The sequence below is a fragment of the Rhineura floridana genome, chromosome 4 (assembly GCF_030035675.1).
Source record: "Rhineura floridana isolate rRhiFlo1 chromosome 4, rRhiFlo1.hap2, whole genome shotgun sequence".
NCBI lineage: Eukaryota > Metazoa > Chordata > Lepidosauria > Squamata > Rhineuridae > Rhineura > Rhineura floridana.
In genome coordinates this window covers 4242501-4261041 of record NC_084483.1, presented here as the reverse complement: position 1 = coordinate 4261041, position 18541 = coordinate 4242501, and the positions used below count along the sequence as shown (strand labels likewise).

Here is an 18541-nt window from a genome sequence, read left to right as displayed (position 1 = left end):
CAAGGTCACCTCATCTGTAGTCAGTTCCATGACTAACTGTTCTAGGGCAGTCATTTAGGTTATCTAGAAATTTTACCTCTTTATCAGCATTGGAAAACACATGTACCCAGACTATGTGAGGGCAGTTGAAGCCATCCATTACTGCAGCACTTCGTCTTTTGGATGCCTTCATAATTTCTTCTCAGTATCACTCTGGGCATTTGGTCAGGGGAACAATAGTGCATCCCTAGTACTAAAAGACTCTTGGGGCCCATTATTACCACCCATGCTCATGACATGGAGGAGTCTGCCCCTTTTGGGATTTCTAGCTTTTTGGACTCTTTGACATATAAAGTGATACCAACTCCAGTATGACCTTCTCTGGCCTTTCTACAGAGTTTGTATCCAGAAATGACCATGTCCCACTGATTCTCTCTATTCCACCAGAGTTCAGGTATGGCTGCTCTATTGTCTATGTTTTCCTCTCAGACCAGCGCCAAACCCTTACTCCTCCCAGCAGCACCAACTCATTCACACTTTGAGACTATTCAACTGTGCTTGTCCAGTTTGCCTTGTATAAGCAGGTAGCAGTTTAGAGAAGACTATATTGAAGGTCCTGGCTTTCAACCTCCTACCTTGCAACTTAAATTTAATTTTCAGGACTCCACAGCTACATTTCTGCATGTCATTGGTGCCAACATACACTATAAATCAGGCTATCTAGATTATGAATGACATCCACAGTGTTTGCATCAAGTAGCCAAATCACCTTGAGGCCTGCAGACCCTTCACAAACCCAACTATCTGTGTCCCTAATAAGTGAATTGCCCACTACCAGGATCCTCACTCACTCTTAGAGAAGTAACCTCAACAGGACCAGATAACTGCTTGTCCCCCAAGGAGTGGGTCCCTTCTGAGGGACCATTTTTCTTTTCTCAGAGTAATGCCGTCCTTCCCTGCTACCATAATTCTCCATGACAGCAGTGGGCCACCTAGAAACCTATTTTTTTAAATGAAAGTTAAGAATCCAGAGATTGGGTTGATTCACCCAGAGACCTGGAGAGGACTCCCCAAAACCGGAGTCTCCAGGCAAAGACCGGAGATTTGGCAACCCTCGTTATGGGCCACTTTGTAAATAGTTGATCAGCCAGGGCATGGAGAGGAGAGGCATCAAGAGTCATAACTGTAAAAATATATAAGGGTTCTAAAAAAAAAAAAAGGACTGGACAAATTATTGCTCTAGAATATACCTCAAATTCTAAGTTCATTATTTACTTTTCAACTCAGTTGCAATTTAAATTGATATTTTGTTGCGCTGACTCTGTATCTAAATACAACTCTCTTTTTCTCTCTCTCTTGTTTTTTGGTGTTTGCATATTTAGTTGAACAGAACAGCAAGTTGGTGGATTTGAAGCTGAAGAAGCTCCTGGAAGCTCAGCCACAGGTGGCAAATTCACTTCTTGGTGCTGCTCAGAAGGCAGTCACAGATAGCACAGAGTCTAAGGTAAGTTTTGACTAATCTTTTGTCCTAGAACCTGATCCTTCTAGATTCTGATTTGCACTCCATGGTGAAAAAAAAACTGTTTTAAGTCTTTCCTAGCCAAAAGTACAGCCATATAAGGAAATATACTTTTTTACGCTTGCCAGTGTATTAATAGTGTGTTCTCTTGTGGTTGGTGCTTGGTTGTATAGCACGTGATTGCTCCCTTTGGCTACTGTTTTATGAATTATTTTGGCATTCTTTATTTCAATTAGTTTTCTAAATTTATAACAGTGTAGGAAGTTAAGCAGATTATCCTATTCCTACTGAAGTCTGTTCTCTCATTTACATAAATGTGGGTTGGGCCTTCTTTAAAACCTCTTTTAGCCGTTGCTACCAGGTTTGCTTTATTGAAATCAAACTATCACATAAATCCAAATACATTTTTTTTGAGATTTGTGCCTCATATTTTTTAGATAGTGGAGAAATTCTGCCATATTTTGGAATGAGAGTGGGATATAGATCTTGGTCTCTACCTATATACACATAGATAAATACAATATATGTATTGGTGCATCTTATGTCTTCATTACATCACAGCTGTTACTACTACGTGAAAAGATTTTGATGGCTGTGGGGGCAGATCCACTTATATATAACTTTTCACCCACCTGCAGACTGTGGGTGTCTACACTGCTGACTGAAAGGATTTCCTTCCCCAGATACAGAGATGCTTTGAAGTCCCAAAACAATGACTTTCATTGCTTTTTCCCTCACACTGTCGGTTCCGATAAATTGGTGATGAAAGTGTGTGGCAGCAGCAGAGGACTTTCAGTCTCTATCTTTGAACAAAGGGAAGCTTGGATCAAGTCTGATTTTTTGCGTTCAATTTAGCTTTCTGCAGTGGATTTAATGCAAAATGAAGCTGGCCTCAGAATAATACAATGGATTGAAAAGGCTAACTGAATTAGTGGGCTTAGAGGAATACATTTGTAAAGTGGCAGAAGTCCCTAGTCATAAAAAGGCTTCTTAAAATGGGATTTACTGGCTAATCGCACTGATATTTTAGCATGTTGCCAGGCCTAAAAAATTAGCCATGTTTGTTTATTTTGGTAAAGACCTGCATTTTGACTGTCAGGTGGCTATTGTATGAGGAGCTGGAAGAGATCTCTTTCTTAGACAAGCAAAATCATAGCTGCTTGATTGTTGAAAACACAATTCTGGCACTAGTGATGCTTTTTTAAAAAAGTAAACTCAGTAAATGGCGCACCAACTCTCTCTGTTAGGTCAATTTGACAAAAATAGTACTACTTGTTCTAAATGCACATTTTTGTATTAATTGGGTGTGCTTTCGTTTCTTTGTTATCACAACAAAAAGGATAGCCGGGTCTAAACACTTTTTTTAATATTGTAAGGAAGAATATGTGGCATCCATCTGTTCTGTTAGAGCTTTCAGCATTGAGTTGGGTTTGTGTTTTTAATAAAATACAGTTTACACGTTTATAAATGAGGCATTCTGTGTTTGTGGAAAAGGATAAACTGTTACCTTCCCTGGAGGATTCTGTATCCCAGGCCTCCTTGAGGCTAGAGAATAGGCCATTGGAGAACTCCCTCATTACCAATTGTCTCAATGCAGAGGAAGGGCAAAGTCTTGGTAGCTTTTGATAACCAGTTTCAGCATTCAGCAGGCTTAGCTATTAGTCATGCATCTTAGCCTTTCCCTATTTACTTTCAAAACACTTAATAAAAATAATAATAGATTAGGTATAAAATGAAATATTTGTTTGGTACACAGCACCTCGTATCTTCAGTTTCCACACACTGTGGTGGTTTAGTCTTCTGGGATAGATCCATTTGAATTTGTTACCAATATTAACATAGGAAGCTCTGAGAAGCGGTAATTGTAATTTCCTTAGCTGTAAAGGGCTTACTTACAAATCTGGATTCAGAAAGTTATAGCTGATGAAATGCAGTTCATATAATCCTACCTTTTATCCTTCATCCAGCATTAGTGGTTTACCTCAATGGGCATAAAATTAGAAGTGAGTTCTTCTTGTCATACAAGTCTGTGGGTCCGTTCAGGGTGGCAGAATTCTTTACTGGGGCAAACAGTGTGTGGAAAAGACTAGAGCCACTATGCTATTTAAAATGATAAGAGGATGTTCATGAGTATATACGCTGCTGTATAGTCCTAACATATATACACTGTGCTCAATGAATCTATGTTGGAGAAGAGTAAGTATTCCTTAAACCTTGCTTTGCCGAAAAATATATTGGATGCAGTTAACTGATCTCTGTATCTAATAGCAGAACCCTGGCTGAAGTTGCCAAATTAACAACCAAAGGGGCTTATTTTGCCAAAAACTCTGTTTCAGGCTGAACACTTTTTTCTGGTTCCTGATATCATTTTTATCTGACACAATCAGTAATTTTTCTCCACAGACAACTCTCTTGCTGAAATATATCTTTATCATTTGTAACTACTCATTTATAAACAAAAGAATTTGATGTACAGTTTTGGTTTTCTGGCAGAATGAGACAGAAGAACATCGTGCTGAGCGATTACAAAAAGCAACAGAATGTTTTAGAAATCCTGTTGTGTTCAACAAGGACTCCACAGTCAGAAAAACTCAGCTTCAGTCATTCAGTCAATATGTTGAAAACAGACCAGGTAGGCAAAAATGTTCTAAAAAGCTGTCCACCACTACCCACACCCAATCTTATGATTTAATAATATTTAACAATAAATATATTAAAAACCAGATAATGTAAGCCCACATTTCAATACACAAATATCAAGTATTATAATGATTTTACATGTCTTTCTTCTCTTTTTTTCAAGAGATGAAAAGGCAGAGATCAATACAGGAAGATACAAAGAGAGGAAATGAGGAGAAGGCAGCAATAACTGAAACTCAGAGGAAGCCATCAGAAGATGAAGTGCTTAATGTATATTAATTTTTTGTCTGGTTTCATGATTGCTGATAATTCTCAACTGTATGTGGAAATAGTGCCTTTATTTGTTAAAATGAGATGTTAGGTTTTCTTAGATGTCAATCTCCAGTGTATTCAAAGCAGAGTGAGAGGGGTGCGCTGTTGAATTAGTCTGCAGCGTGGTGATAATTGTCAGATAAAAAAAATGAATTTTTCAGAGTTCCGCAGCTCCAGCATCCTTGAGACATTTCCATCAGGGCACTTCCCATAAAGAGATTCCAGTATTGATCTACCGGGAGGATTTTAATTATTACAATAGCAGATACCGCAGAGCTGAAGTTAGAGGAAAAAGTCACATGAGACCTGCTAGAATTTCTCAGCCAACCCATTTTGTTGGCTTGGGTTAATGGGTGTTCAACCTTTCCATTATCCAGATCAGCCGTGAATTACTAGCTGAATGATGTTTGCATTAATATAATATATATGGTAATTTCTTCACTTAATTAACGGGGAGGTTCAGCTCAGTAGGGGTATGGGCTGATCATGTGTAAAATTGATTTGTGAGGGAAATATTTGATAGACCGCAGGGAGAAAGCTGCTTTTGATGGACAGCTGTGGGACAGAGGCAGGAAGAACAAGTTTTGGCCTGAATATGTTTTATTTCTATTTTATTCTCTTTTGCTGCCACCCCCCTTTTTGTTTTTTCGTTTTTGGTCTGGAGGTACCACATAATTTTTCATGATGGCTATTTATTGCTGTCCATCGTGTATCTAAATATGTAGTTATTTTTGCTGAGGTACTCAGTGCTATCTAGAGAATATGAAGAGCCCTTCCTCTTCTTCTTCTTCATCATCATCATAATTCTGCCCCTCACCCAAAGGTCCCATGGCAGGTTACAACAATTTTAAAATAAAGCATTAAAAATAATGAAAAACAACCTAAAATGACAAGATAGGGTGGGTCCTAAAAATATATGTCTCCGGTTTCAAAGGCCAGGTTTTGAGGTTTCTAAATGACCACACGTGTTAGCACTTTGCTAGCTGATTTTTATTATTATTATTTATAAGAACAAGTTGTGCTTTAATTAAACTGAAAAGGTGTTGCTCAGCAAGTTCATAATATATATGCAAATTCTGCATTTGAACTCTGGGGAAGTTTCATCCTCACCCAGCATTCCTTGTAATCTAATAGTATTCTGTATGGTCTTGACAGCTGGCATTGGAAAAGTTTTGTATTCTTTTCAATTAACTACAAAGAATAATATGCAGTTACCTTTCATCATCATTCCTCCACCCACATTTGTCCTTCCTTTCATATACTTGAGAGACTATAGCAACCAATTTGGGAGGATGAAGATAAGTAAAACAGGCTTTCTTTTAGAGCTGTTTTTCTCCTTTCTGCTGGTGAAGGAGTGTCCCACATATCTGCATGAATGGCCAGCCCCAAAACTTATACACTGTTGGTCGGTTCTGAGAGAGATACCACATCATGAGCTTTTATCTCAGTTTTTAAAAATAACTTTCTCTATTGATTCATTCAGCTGCCGTTTGAGTGTGGCTGACTGTCTCATCCAGCAACAAGTGAGGCAGTGATAAGGAAATATCATACTTTATTCCTTCCTCAAAATGTAATATCTATACATCCATTCCTTTAATTAGATTCCCAAAATGAGCTGCTCAGCCTTAACCTGCTCTCAAGGAGGCTTAATTAAGATCCTCAAAGAGGCTTACTGGTGATTCCAAAGTAAATCTGGAAAGGGGGGTGTTGTTGTCAAGTAGTGTATCCTTTTCCACCTTAGCTGTCCATTACCAAAACAGAGCCTTGGTTGCAGCATATGATGACTTAAGTCCCCTATTTTCTTAAACACTGTTCTGTGGTAAAATTGCATCCCACTTGTAACTAAAAGGTATCTGACTAACATTGGAGATTTGCTGTTTGCTTTCATAACTTTCAGAATAGCATTAATAATCAGTAACCCTTTTTTTTTTCTTTTTTGCACAACTTCCAAATGAAATATTTGGAACTTTTAAAATGGTGTCACTATGAGGTTGGGATGAACCAAACCCAAAATACAGACTTTTTTCCTTTTGTGTGTGGGGGTGGGGCACAGGGATCTGTGTAACCAGGTTTGTTGCCACTTGTCAGGATAAGGATTGTTAACAACAGTATTTTAGGAATACTTTTACTGTGCCAATGTAGAGACATGTAAGCAACTTTGTTGTTGTTGTTATGTGCCTTCAAGTCGATTTCGACTTATTGCAACCCTATGAATCAGCGACCTCCAATGGCAGCTGTCGTGTAAGTTCAAGTCTGTGGCTTCCTTTATGGAATCAATCCATCTCTTGTTTGGCCTTCCTCTTTTTCTACTCCCTTCTGTTTTCCCCAGCATTATTGACTTTTCTAGTGAATCATGTCTTCTCATGATGTGTCCAAAGTATGATACCCTCAATTTCATCATTTTAGCTTCTAGTGACAGTTCTGGTTTAGTTTATTCTAACACCCAATTATTTGTCTTTTTCACGGTCCATGGTCCTACTGTAGGGAAAACCAGAAGATTATCTTTGTAGACTATCATCTTTGTAGAATGTCACCATTAGAATTTACACAAACGATAAATACATGCAGAAAAGAATGGTATTCGTGGTGGTTGAGATTTTTGTTTTGTTTTGATTTTTTTTTGTTTAAATCCCAAACCTTTATACATTTAGCTGTTTCCAGTAGTGTCCTGTACAGCTCCTTTATATATATTAAAAAGTGGCTACAAATTGGCTGTGTAGAATAAAATCATATTTGTGAGGTATTTTTCCCTGTTGTAGTAGAAAAAGCAGATTTATAGGTTAGAACTGACTGTGGTATACTTGGATTATTTTCTGAGATCATCTGTGGTATTCTGTAGCAGCACAAGTAAAAAAAAAATTCTGTAGAGATTGGAAAGTTAGTGAAGAGGTGTGAAACTAAAAGTAACCTTCAAGGAGTGGTATTTTAATATAACAACACCTCAAAATGAAATTGGGCAAATGGGTGAGAGTTATGAACTATGTTTTCTGTTTTGGTGGTAAGCATGATATTTAGGTAAGTGCTTTACTAAGATTTTCTGGAAAGGAAAAATGCAACTTAACAAGTGATGTATTTTCTTGTTTGTTCTCTTTAACAGAAAGGGTTCAAAGACACCAGTCAGTATGTTGTAGGAGAATTGGCAGCACTAGAGAATGAGCAAAAGCAAATTGACACCCGTGCCGCGCTGGTGGAGAAGCGCCTTCGCTATCTCATGGACACAGGTACGGTGCCCAATTACACTGTAAACAGTTTTGGCAAATTGAGCGTTCACAAACTCTTATAGAGTTTTGGAAGTGTGAACCTTTGAAGCTTGAATGTTCAGCAAAACTGCCTTGAAAATAAAAAGGCTGCGATTTGCAGCCACCTCTCTGGGCCCTGGTGATAAGAGTGCCTTCATGGGAAGTGATAACTTGCCCTGATACCGTGTGAGCCAGCACTATTGAACAGTGTGCTCATCCATGCAGAGTTGGAATACACATCTGTGCCTCATTGATATGCCACTGCTAAAAAAGAGAGAGAGAAAGAGAGAGAGGAGAGAGAGAGAGAGGAAGATCTTCACTGTTCTACTGATTCAGTGTGTGTGTGTTGGGGGGGAGATTTGGCCACCTAAAGCCATGTACCACATGAAACAGAGCACAGTATGGGGGGGGGAGACTCCACTGACTAGATCACTGAAATTTGAGAATACTATCTGGTTTCTGATGCTCTACAATTATTTTTTTTTCAGGAGGGCAAGTTGGCTTTTTTAAAAAAAACTGTATAATACTTTGTGTTGCTGGTATATAGTAAAAAAGGATTAAAGCATGTAGTTGGGATTTTGTGAACTATGTTGTGATGAGATCCAACCCACAAAAAATATCAGAAGGGTTTTAAAACACTGATTGTTGTTATGAATTGGGGTGGAGAGGAAGGAATGAGATTCACCACTATCGTGTGCTTTGAAACAAATATGAGTCTGATAATGAAAGAAATTAAATAATGCTCAGTGGAATGAAATGTATTTGTCTCACACCACATCCTTCTGTAAAGTTGATATAACCCCAGGCTAATGTTAATGCAGTCGTAAAACTCTGACTTTACGCTGGAAAGCCATAAATTAACAAAAATCTGGACAAATGCTGTTATTAATTCACACTGTGTGAAAGTTCAAGACAATACGTCAAGTATATTAAATCAAATATAATGACGAGATGAAAAGACAGCATATGCCCTCGCATATAAGCTCTTTTTTTGTTTTCTAGTCATTTCCTAGCCAACTCCTGTTTGTTCTTTTCTTTTTTAAGATGATAGACATGATAAGTGATAAATAGATGGTATGAGCGTGAAATAAATTTAAAGGAAACTCTATTCAATATAGCTAAGTCTGAGTATACTATCTACTCTTCTGAGATGTAATGGTATGTTTTCCTAATGTTCTATCTCTGTCTATTTTTTTATTAGTTACTGTTTAGCAAAAAAAGAGAGAATATTAGAAAAACATACTTATTACATCTATTATCAACAGAGTAGAGAATATACTTTTCAGACCTCGATACATTGAAACAGAAATTCCTCTAAATTTATTTCACATTCATACCATATATGGAGGTATTTATCACCCTAATTTTTTTTTTAAAGAACAAATCGGCTAGGTAATGACTAGAAAACCAAACATGTATACATGTGAGGGTATATGCTTTCATTTCATCTCATTATTATATTTTATTTAACATATTTAAACCTTTGCATAGTGTACAAAGGAAATATTGGTGGTCATTGCCCTACACGGATCCATCCACACCTCTACCACTTAAACATGACACAAATGGTAGAACTGTAAGAAATAAGTTGTTTTGATTGTTAGCAAACTTTCTTAAATACTTCAGTTTTGTATATATAGTCAGCTTGGTAAATGCATAATGCATGGAAACATCTTTCTTACTCCACTTAATAATGTTCTTTGGTAAAGGTCTTTGTCTTCAGTTAAGACCACCATGTTTGAGGTAGATATTCTCTGAGTTTTTCAAAATGTGATCAATCCAAATATAAGAGAGAGTATTTCATCTACTACCTCCCCTTTCTGTCACTATCCTATTTGTCTTCATGTCAGGATATCTCAAGAACAACCAGCTGTTACTTATATAGAAAATAATATTAGCAAAACTGGTGGTGTATTGGTAACTCTTTGATATGATGTATTATTGGGTATTTGAGGGGAAATCAGTTTGTCTTCTGCAAATTCCTTTGAAATCCTTTCCCAGTGTGTTCCATATGGCTTGCATACCCATACCCTATTCACTAATAGGCAAAAACCTTGTGGTTTAAGAATGTACCTATAGCCCACAGATATTTCTATCAAACTTTAAAAAGCAGGGAAATTGGGCAGCTATAGTGAATGCACCAGGGGAGCAGGAGACCTGACCTCCTCTCTGAGATATTGGACTGCCCTACAAATTGGTCAACATGCAAACACCATTTGGGTTGGTCTTTCACAGTCCAATCCACTTCCTGTGTAGCTTGGAAGAATTTGGGAACATGTGCCTCTGAGCATATGGTGAGTGGTGGCAACACTTGCCATCTCCAAAGATGGAGAATTATATTTGTGTATGTTTGTTCAAGTTCTTCTTACTTTGCTTCTTTCCTGTGTTACTGATGTTTCTACAGAGATCTAATCTAGAAAATATTATTTCCCTCATTATTCATCCTAGAAATCTGTGTCAAATTTATTTTTATGAATTTCAAAGCCTTTTTATTGGTCAGTGTCATATGATGGTGAAGACAGCCTTTTGTGTTTCAAACTGGAGGTTATGTTCTATTTCTATTTTGGGTGCATTAACAGTTGAATCTGAAACTGCAGTTTGATGTAAAATCAGACGGATTATAATTCAGAGCTTGGAAAAGTTACTTTTTTGAACTACAACTCCCATCAGCCCAATCCAGTGGCCATGCTGGCTGGGGCTGATGGGAGTTATAGTTCAAAAAAGTAACTTTTCCAAGCTCTGTTGCTACTTAAGCAATGCCTCTAGCTGTTGGAAAAAAGAGGATGCAAGTTTTCAGTCTGCTATGTTTAAACCACTTCATTTAAGGCAAGGTGGGCACAGTCAATTTAAAACATAGAGCACACCTAGCATTTTGCTAGAATATATTGCACTTGACTAAAATTGCAAAGTAAATCAAATATTTGAACTATATCAATTGTCTTAATATTGTTGCTTCCTCCCTGCTAAAACAAGATCAGCACAGCACATGTCTTCTTTCTATTATTTGGGCTGATTGCAGGTGTTGCCACCACTCACCATATGCTCAGAGGCACATGTTCCCAAATTCTTCCAAGCTACACAGCAAGTAGATTGGACTGTGAAAGACCAACCCAAATGGTGTTTGCATTTTGACACCTTTGTAGGGCAGTACAATATCTCAGAGAGGAGGTCAGGTCTCCTGCTCTCCTGGTGCATTCACTATAGCTGCCCAATTTCCCTGCTTTTTAAAGTTTGATAAAAATATCTGTGGGCTATAGCTACGTTCTTAACCCGCAAGGTTTTTTGCCTATTAGTGAATTTCTCTGCTTTTTAATCCGGGAGTTAAGAAATGGGATCCTGTGCAAGTTTGCTGAGAAAGGATTGATCAAAAGGGCTCTGGGTTTTTCTCTCTCTTTTTAGACTTTGAACTCTCTATTATTATTGTTGTTGTTGTTTGTTGTTATTTATACCCCGCCTTTCGGCCAAAGGCCCTAAAGACAGCTTACAAGAAAAATAAACACAGGTATAGAAATACAATAAAAGCAATACAATTTACAAAAATTAATTTAAATAACATTATCATTATCGGCACTGCCAAGAAAGAGGAGGTGGTGTTAGCGGGGGCGGCAGTTCCCGAGAGGCAGAAGGGCGACAGGTATTTGTTACAGCTAAGCTGTTTGCGGTTTCAATGTTGTCTTCCTCTCCATGTCCTTGGGCTCGCTCAGCTGCTACTCCCCAGGCTTCTGCTGCTGGTGCTGGTTTATGTTGGGAGGAGGCTGCGGGAGCTTGGGCTCGGGGACCTGGACCTTGCTTGGCCTGCTTTGCATCCTCTTTGATGTTTTTTGGTCAGCTGAAATATGTCCTTGAAATCTGACCATGCCTCTTCTTTGACTCCATGGAAAACAGAGGGGTGTGCGAGTATGTATAGAAACCTGCCAACTGTAAAAAAGTAATATTTACATTCGATGTTCTGGCCACTTTTGCCTCTGGCCCCGGCCACTGTGGGCATGTGGCCCTCAGAAAGTTGTCCAGGAGGGAATGTAGCTGAATAAGGTTCCCCACCCCTGCCATAAAAGCTGTTTGAGAGTGGAACTAGCTGCCTTGGGGGGGGGGAGTCTCTCTGACTGTTTTGTGTATCGCCATGAAAATTTAAGCAAGCATTTCTGAGTTCAGTATTATTAGTTTTGTAAGGTTTTGTTTTGAAATGATCTTATGGGAAGCATCAGAATGGCATGGGGGGCATTTTCAATTTAACATAGCGGAATGTGAAAAATCCACGTTGGCTATAGTATACAGCCACTCTTGTGGCTGTATAATCACCTAAACATTATTCTTTACTCACCTGATCCTGTCTTGTTCTTCTTTCCTGCACTAGTGCATATCCAAAAGAGTGAGGTGGCCAGAGCAAGTGATTGGGGAAAAGGCAGGATTTCCCTCCTTCCCAATATTAAAAGTGTGAATCCTTTCATGCAAATGGCACATTTCTCCGTTGTCCTGCAATTGGCCACCTACGTGATATAGACTAGTATGAAAGGTACAGCTGAAGCATCTTAAGGAGATAGTGTTGGTTGTGCAGCCAGAAAAGGCTCCTACCAGAGTGTGGACTACTTGGTGGGTTCCAAAAGATAGAGTGAAAACAAAGGAGTCATTGCATCAGTGAACTTAACCCTCTCCCTGCCCCAAGATCTCCAAGATAGAAATGGCTGAATCCCAGAATGAAACCAAAAGGGGGGGGATCCCAAAATACTGTGAAAGAATTTATTTTTTAGGCAATCCGAACTGCTTTCGGCCTGTACTATTCTGGGCTTTCATCAGGGGATAAAATTCAAGCTATCTGTAAAGGTCTCTAATAGCAAAATGCTTTAAGATTTAGTAACAACTTTAATTATTTTATCCCCTGACACAGGCCCAATACAGTATAGACCGAAACACAGCATTTTGAGATTTCCCCCCTCCTTTTTGGTCCTTGGGACACTGACTGCCTTTTCTTTCCACTTGTATCCCAGAATGGCCAGAGCATACTAGTTCAATCAGCCTCCTCACCCTCTGACCCAGACCTTGACAAGTAGCAAGACTCGGTAGTAGCTTTTGGTATCCCATTTCAAGAATGTACTTCTGCTTCCTCACGTTGTACCTATTTTTGTCTTTCCTATTTTTATTTATTTAGTTAAAATGTTTTCGCCCTGGCTTTTGACTTTAAAAACCCTCAAGGTGGCTCAAACCGGAGGTCTGTAACCTTTTTTTTGCCCATGGGCACATTAGACATTTTGAAAGAGTGTGTGGGTTCTTTTATTATTGTGAATTTTTGGCAGGCAGGAGCAATTGCTTTTTGTGCTCAGATCCTTCTTGTAGACTTCCTTATAGGCATCTGATTGGCCACTGTGAGAACAGAATGCTGAACTAGATGGACCTTTGGTCTTGCAGGGCTCTTTCTGTGTTTTTCTGTCATTAAATGGCTCCTGAGATGGGCATGGTCAGTCACAAAGCAGATGGCATACGTTCTCTCTTTCCCCCAGGCAAATCACCTATTTCAGAAAAGGCAGACAAAATATTCCCAACCCCCCCTTGTCTGTCTCTGCTGGATCATCACCCATACTCATATGCAGAGCTTGAAAAAGTTACTTTTTTGAACTACAACTCCCATCAGCCCCAGCCAGCATGGCCACTGGATTGGGCTGATGGAAGTTGTAGTTCAAAAAAGTAACTTTTCCAAGCTCTGCATGCACACCCCTTCTCTCTCAAACAGGCCCTGGCTGCTCCCTTTTCCCATCTCCACCAGCTGCTCAATTTTACTTTTCCCTGCCCCCCTGCAGCCCATGGCTACTCCATTTTTTTCTCCCTCTCCCAGGTTCTGGTTGCTTAATTTTCTTCTTTCTCCCATTATCTACCTTTCCTTTTTGCACCAAGGCACAGGCATTCCTTGCTGTCTCCACTCCTCTGAATCCACACTTCTTCCTCCTGGTAGCATCCAATTACAACTGTTCTCTTTCTTCTGGTAGTGTACAATTAGAACTGTTCTTTGTCTTCTAATTGGATACTTCCCACAGAAAGAACTCTCCTCACTCTTCTTTTCCAAGTCTGCTGGCCAATCAGAATGGGAGAGGACCTAAGTAGATAACACAGGCAGTGTTTGGGAGAGTGACAAGAAACTCAGACAGCCGTTATAATTTATAATCTCGCACAGAGAAAATTAGAGAACCTGGCAGGACACATCATACGTCTCTGTGGCTGTAGTAGTGCCACAGGTGCCATGTTGAGGACCCAGGATTAGACTAAAAGGCAAAGGTGTCCCTGCACTTGTAGTGCGAGTCGTTTCCGACTCTTAGGGTGACGTCTTGCGACATTTACTAGGCAGACCGTATATATGGGGTGGGATTGCCAGTTCCGTCCCCGGCCTTCCTTACCCCCCAGCATATGCCGGGTACTCATTTTACCGACCACGGATGGATGGAAGGCTGAGTGGACCTCAACCCCTTTTACCGGAGATTCGACTTCCTCCTTCCGTTGAACTCCGCAACAATAAAGAAATTTGTGCCTTTGGTTTTTGACACATGTTTTCCTTTACTTACCCAGCAAGTCATAGAAAGAATTTGTGCTTTCTCCTATCCTCAAACAGTGTACACATATTTCAGGTTCTCTCCCCTTATGGAATAAGCAGGCTTCTTCTTCATTTTTTCTTCATGCAGCTGTTTCAGAATTCTTTGCAAACAGCAATTGGCTTTCCAACAGCCCTCTGCTGCACTTTGAAGTCCCAACAGTCAGGGCTTCAAAGCACAGCATCACCTGACTTCACTATGATCTAAGGTGATTGATGGGTAGCACCACCCGCCTGTCAGACTTGGCCTGTTAGGGGTCAGGGAGATTTGGCCTACCAGCCAGAAAAGGTTCCCCACTCCTGCTATAAACATTGCTGCTTAAATTAGCCCATAAGGGAAGCTCTGTGTGTGGCAGAGGAATATTATGGAGTCATTCCTCTTTGGATAATAGGTGTTGGGCTTTTGTGAAACTAACAGTCTTGCTTCTCCACACCTATCTAAAACACAACTGTTCCATCATGTGTAGCTTCAATTGATTATCGGGTGGATATGACTTAAGCAATAATGTGTTTCTAAAAGGTGTTACAAATAGAGTTAATTAAAATTACAGGTGACTGATTTGTCATTGAATTTTCGTCATTTTAATTTGCAAGGCGTAACTGGTTGAGCATGTTTGTATTTCCAGCATCAGAATTCTTTGTATTTACTTCTCTCCCGCACATTTCTCCCCACCCTGGAATGGCCATCTCAGTTTGTTTCAGTTTAAAATATATTGGCACATTATAAAAATGAGAAGGAAACAGTGCTTCAATGACATAAGCAGTATGAATAAGCTGATGTCATGTTTGCAGTTACAGTGTAACTTGCAGACATGGTTGGTGTGACTGCAATTTTTAATCAATTTAGTTGGCAGAATAATCAATTAAAACTTTAGTTTATTAATTGTTAGAGGGGAATTTTAATTGTTGGTGGGAAATAATCTGTGAGGCTGAAACTGTTTAAGGCACTGCGTAACTCTATTTTATTAGTCTAATAGGGAATGGAAAAGAACAGAATAACAATATATTCTAGCTTTTGTGTACTCAATTGTAACTGGCTTGCATTCCCATCTGCATCCTCTTAAGAGTAACTATTTTAAAGTTTTCATGATATCCAAATTTATTTGAACTGATTGATCAATTGAGTAAAATCCAGATTAATCAGCTAAAACACATGGGTTGTATCCAATGTAGCACTCTGTAACTCATTCCTTCAGTGCAAGGATTTATACTTGCACAATAGAACTTTCCCCCTCCTCCTCCCACCCCCCATCTGTTCTAGGTTTTCTCCCAACTCTCTAGAGCAGGTTTGGGGAAGGCACAGAGTACATGTGGGGAGAGGAGGAAAATTCTGTTGTACAAGTGTAAATCCTTGCACTGAAAGGACACAATAGTTGGATACCACCCAGTGTATTTACTGGAGAGCTCTAATGGCTGGAATCCACTTCTACACAGGGTGAATATAGGCAATATTTGCTAAGTGCTACCCTACCATGGTATTACTATTTGTAACATTGTGCGGAGTGGTGAGTATAATGTTACTAAGCTCTGATTTCTATAGATTTCTGACCTTTTTACAGACCATATATTTTATTTATTATTAAATTTCTATCCTGGTTCTTCCTCCAGAAAGAGCCCAAGGCAGCAAACAGAGTAGTAAAACTTCCAATATTGATTATATGCACACAGTGGTAGATTACCATTTAGTAAAAGGTCATCTATATTCACCTGCAGTCTCTCTTAGAGCCAAACTGTTAGAAAGTAACAGTTTTTGTTTTGTTTTAAGAAGGCAATGTAAGGATGATGGCAAGGTGTTAAAGAACCACCGTTATAAAAGCAGATGGTGTACTATTAATGCACAACTAGGAACCTTCTTGGCCTGGTAGGCCAGATCACTCTGTCCCCATCTGTGGCCCAACTCTGACTAGTGAGCAGGACAGCCCATCTGTCAATGCCCCTTCCACAGCACTCCCCATGTGCCCAGCAACCGGCTGGGGGAGACTTGGGCTGCCAGTATGGATATGCAGGAGCCTCTGGTGTCAACAGGGAGCAATGAAACACTGGATGGATCCTCAGGATGGGGGTAGGAGCAGTTTGAACACCATGGGATTGATTTGCACTTCCACTTCAAATGGGCAGATACGCCAGGCATCCAGTTTATGGCGTTACTGGGTAGAAGCCTTGTCAAGAGCCAAACCCAGTCTCCTGTTTGGATCTCTTCTCCATGCTGTCAATGCTGGTCAGCAGCCTTTTTGTGGGCAGTCTTGGCTCTGTCTAATTGCTCTTGCAACACCTGCATAGCTTGTAGTTCTTGCACAAATTTGGCAGCAGTGAGAACAGCCAGGTTGGTAGTTAGGTTCTGGAAAGACTGGGAGTGATACCCATAATTAGCGAAGAAGGGAGTTTGTTGCTAAGGGTAGGAGCAAGAACAAGTTGTCTTGTTGGCAGCTGACATAAGAATGCAGATATTGCTCCAGTCTGTGCATTCTATCTGGCCATTTGTCTGGGGTTGGTGGGCCAATTGAAGTTCAATCTCCAGTAGCTGTAGAAGCACGTGCCAAAACCAGGTGGTGAATTCTGGCCCCAGTATGTGACCAGACTGCTAGGGAGTCTGTGCAATGTGAACACATGCCCAATAAATAGTTGCACAGTTTCCTTTGCAGTTACCAAGCCTGTACAAGGGATGAAATGGGCCGTCTTGCTAAAGGCATCCACCACTAGCAGAATGGTGGTGTTCTTGGACAGTGGGAGAGCTGTGATAAAGTCCATGGTGACCATCCGCCATGGCTCCTCTGGCATTGGCAACCCATCAACCAATCCAGCTAGATGCCCAGGGGCATCCTTGACTCTCATGCACATGGGACAGGACAGCAGGAAGAGCTAGGTTGGCAGTTAGGTTCAGGAAAAACTGGGAGTGATATGCATAATTTACACACTTTTGGCCACCAAAAATCCCTGGTAACCACCTGCAACATCTTGTACTGGCCAAAGTGCCCTGCAATAGAGTTGTCATGGCATTGCCTCCTGTAGCTTCCCAGGAGGCGTAATGCGTCATAGTGGTAGAGGAGATCCCCTCAATGAATGAACCCCAGCTCACTGCCTTCTGTCCCTCCCTGAAACTTGTGAAGCCTCTTGGCAACAAAGAGGTCCCTTCCTTGGGTGGTTCACAATTCCTCGATCCAGGGAGTGCTACACAATGCAGCCACTATTCCATCCAGTGGTATGATGTGCCCCAAAGGTGGCTCTTGCTGTGGTTGGCTTGCATAAAGGCATGTCAGCTCTGCAGTTCTGAGTAAAAAGGTATCCAAAACTGGAAGCAGGCAAGGAACTGGGACCACCAGATGTGCCACTGATTCAACCTTTGTGCCGTCAGAAGGTTCTCCAGGTTGCAGTGGTCTGTGTGAACCTCTATGATGTATTTTGCCCCCTCCAGATGGTGTCTCCGGACCTCAAAGACATTGCAGATAGCCAGCAATTCCTTCTCCCATTACAATGTAATTCTTCTCCGGTGGTGTCAGTTTCTTGGAGAAATAAGCACATGGGTACATCTCTTCCCTTGAAGCCTGGGGTTGCCAAATAACAGCTCCAGTTGCCACATCAGAGGCATCTGTTTCGACCATGAATGGCAGATAGGGGTCTGCATGTCTCAGGACGGGTTCTAAGGCAAACAAGGTCTTGAAGCGTTCAAAAGCTTGCTGCACCTCCTCAGTCCAACAGAAGTTTCCTTTCCCCCTCAGACAAGCAGTGAGGGAGGTGATCATCTTTGAGAAGGTAGAAATGAAGTGGCGGTAAAACCCTAAAAACGTAAATCCTTCTTGGGTTTTGGCAGCTGCCAAGTCAACACACTATGACCCTTCTCTGGGTCTATCTCTATCCCAACAAGAGTGATGTGGTAACCCAGTGGTGGTGAGGTCAAAGCTGCATTTCTCAACCTTTGATTGCATGTGATTCTCTTGCAGTCTTTGCAACACCTCTCTCATGTGGGTCTCATGTTGCTGGGGAATCAGGAGTATATAAGGATATCGTCCAAATTCTTTATCACAGACTGATCCAAATAGTCCCAAAAGATGTCATTCATGAGATTTTGGAAGACGGCAGGGGTATTGGCGAACCCAACAGGTGCTATGTACTCACAGTACCCATATCAAGTTTTGAAGGCAATCTTCCATTCATCTCCTTCCTTGATTCTTACAAGGTTGTAAGGTCCAACTTAGAATTTTGGTGAAAATCTTAGTTGAGTGCAGTCTTTCCAGCATCTCGCTGATCAACAACAGAGGAGCCCAGTTTAGCACAGTGATT

At 40.4% G+C, this 18541-nt stretch overlaps 1 protein-coding gene across 6 annotated transcripts in view; it reads left to right on the top strand.

The window, feature by feature from the left end:
• Positions 1–18541, top strand: part of EHBP1 (EH domain binding protein 1) — a 400871-nt gene that overhangs the window by 314232 nt on the left and 68098 nt on the right. For all 6 annotated transcript variants that reach the window (XM_061622278.1, XM_061622277.1, XM_061622276.1 and 3 more), the window contains 4 exons: positions 1362–1483; positions 3992–4130; positions 4302–4408; positions 7548–7671. In XM_061622278.1, coding sequence (XP_061478262.1) covers positions 1362–1483; positions 3992–4130; positions 4302–4408; positions 7548–7671 — 492 coding nt within the window. The remainder of the gene's footprint in view (positions 1–1361; positions 1484–3991; positions 4131–4301; positions 4409–7547; positions 7672–18541) is intronic.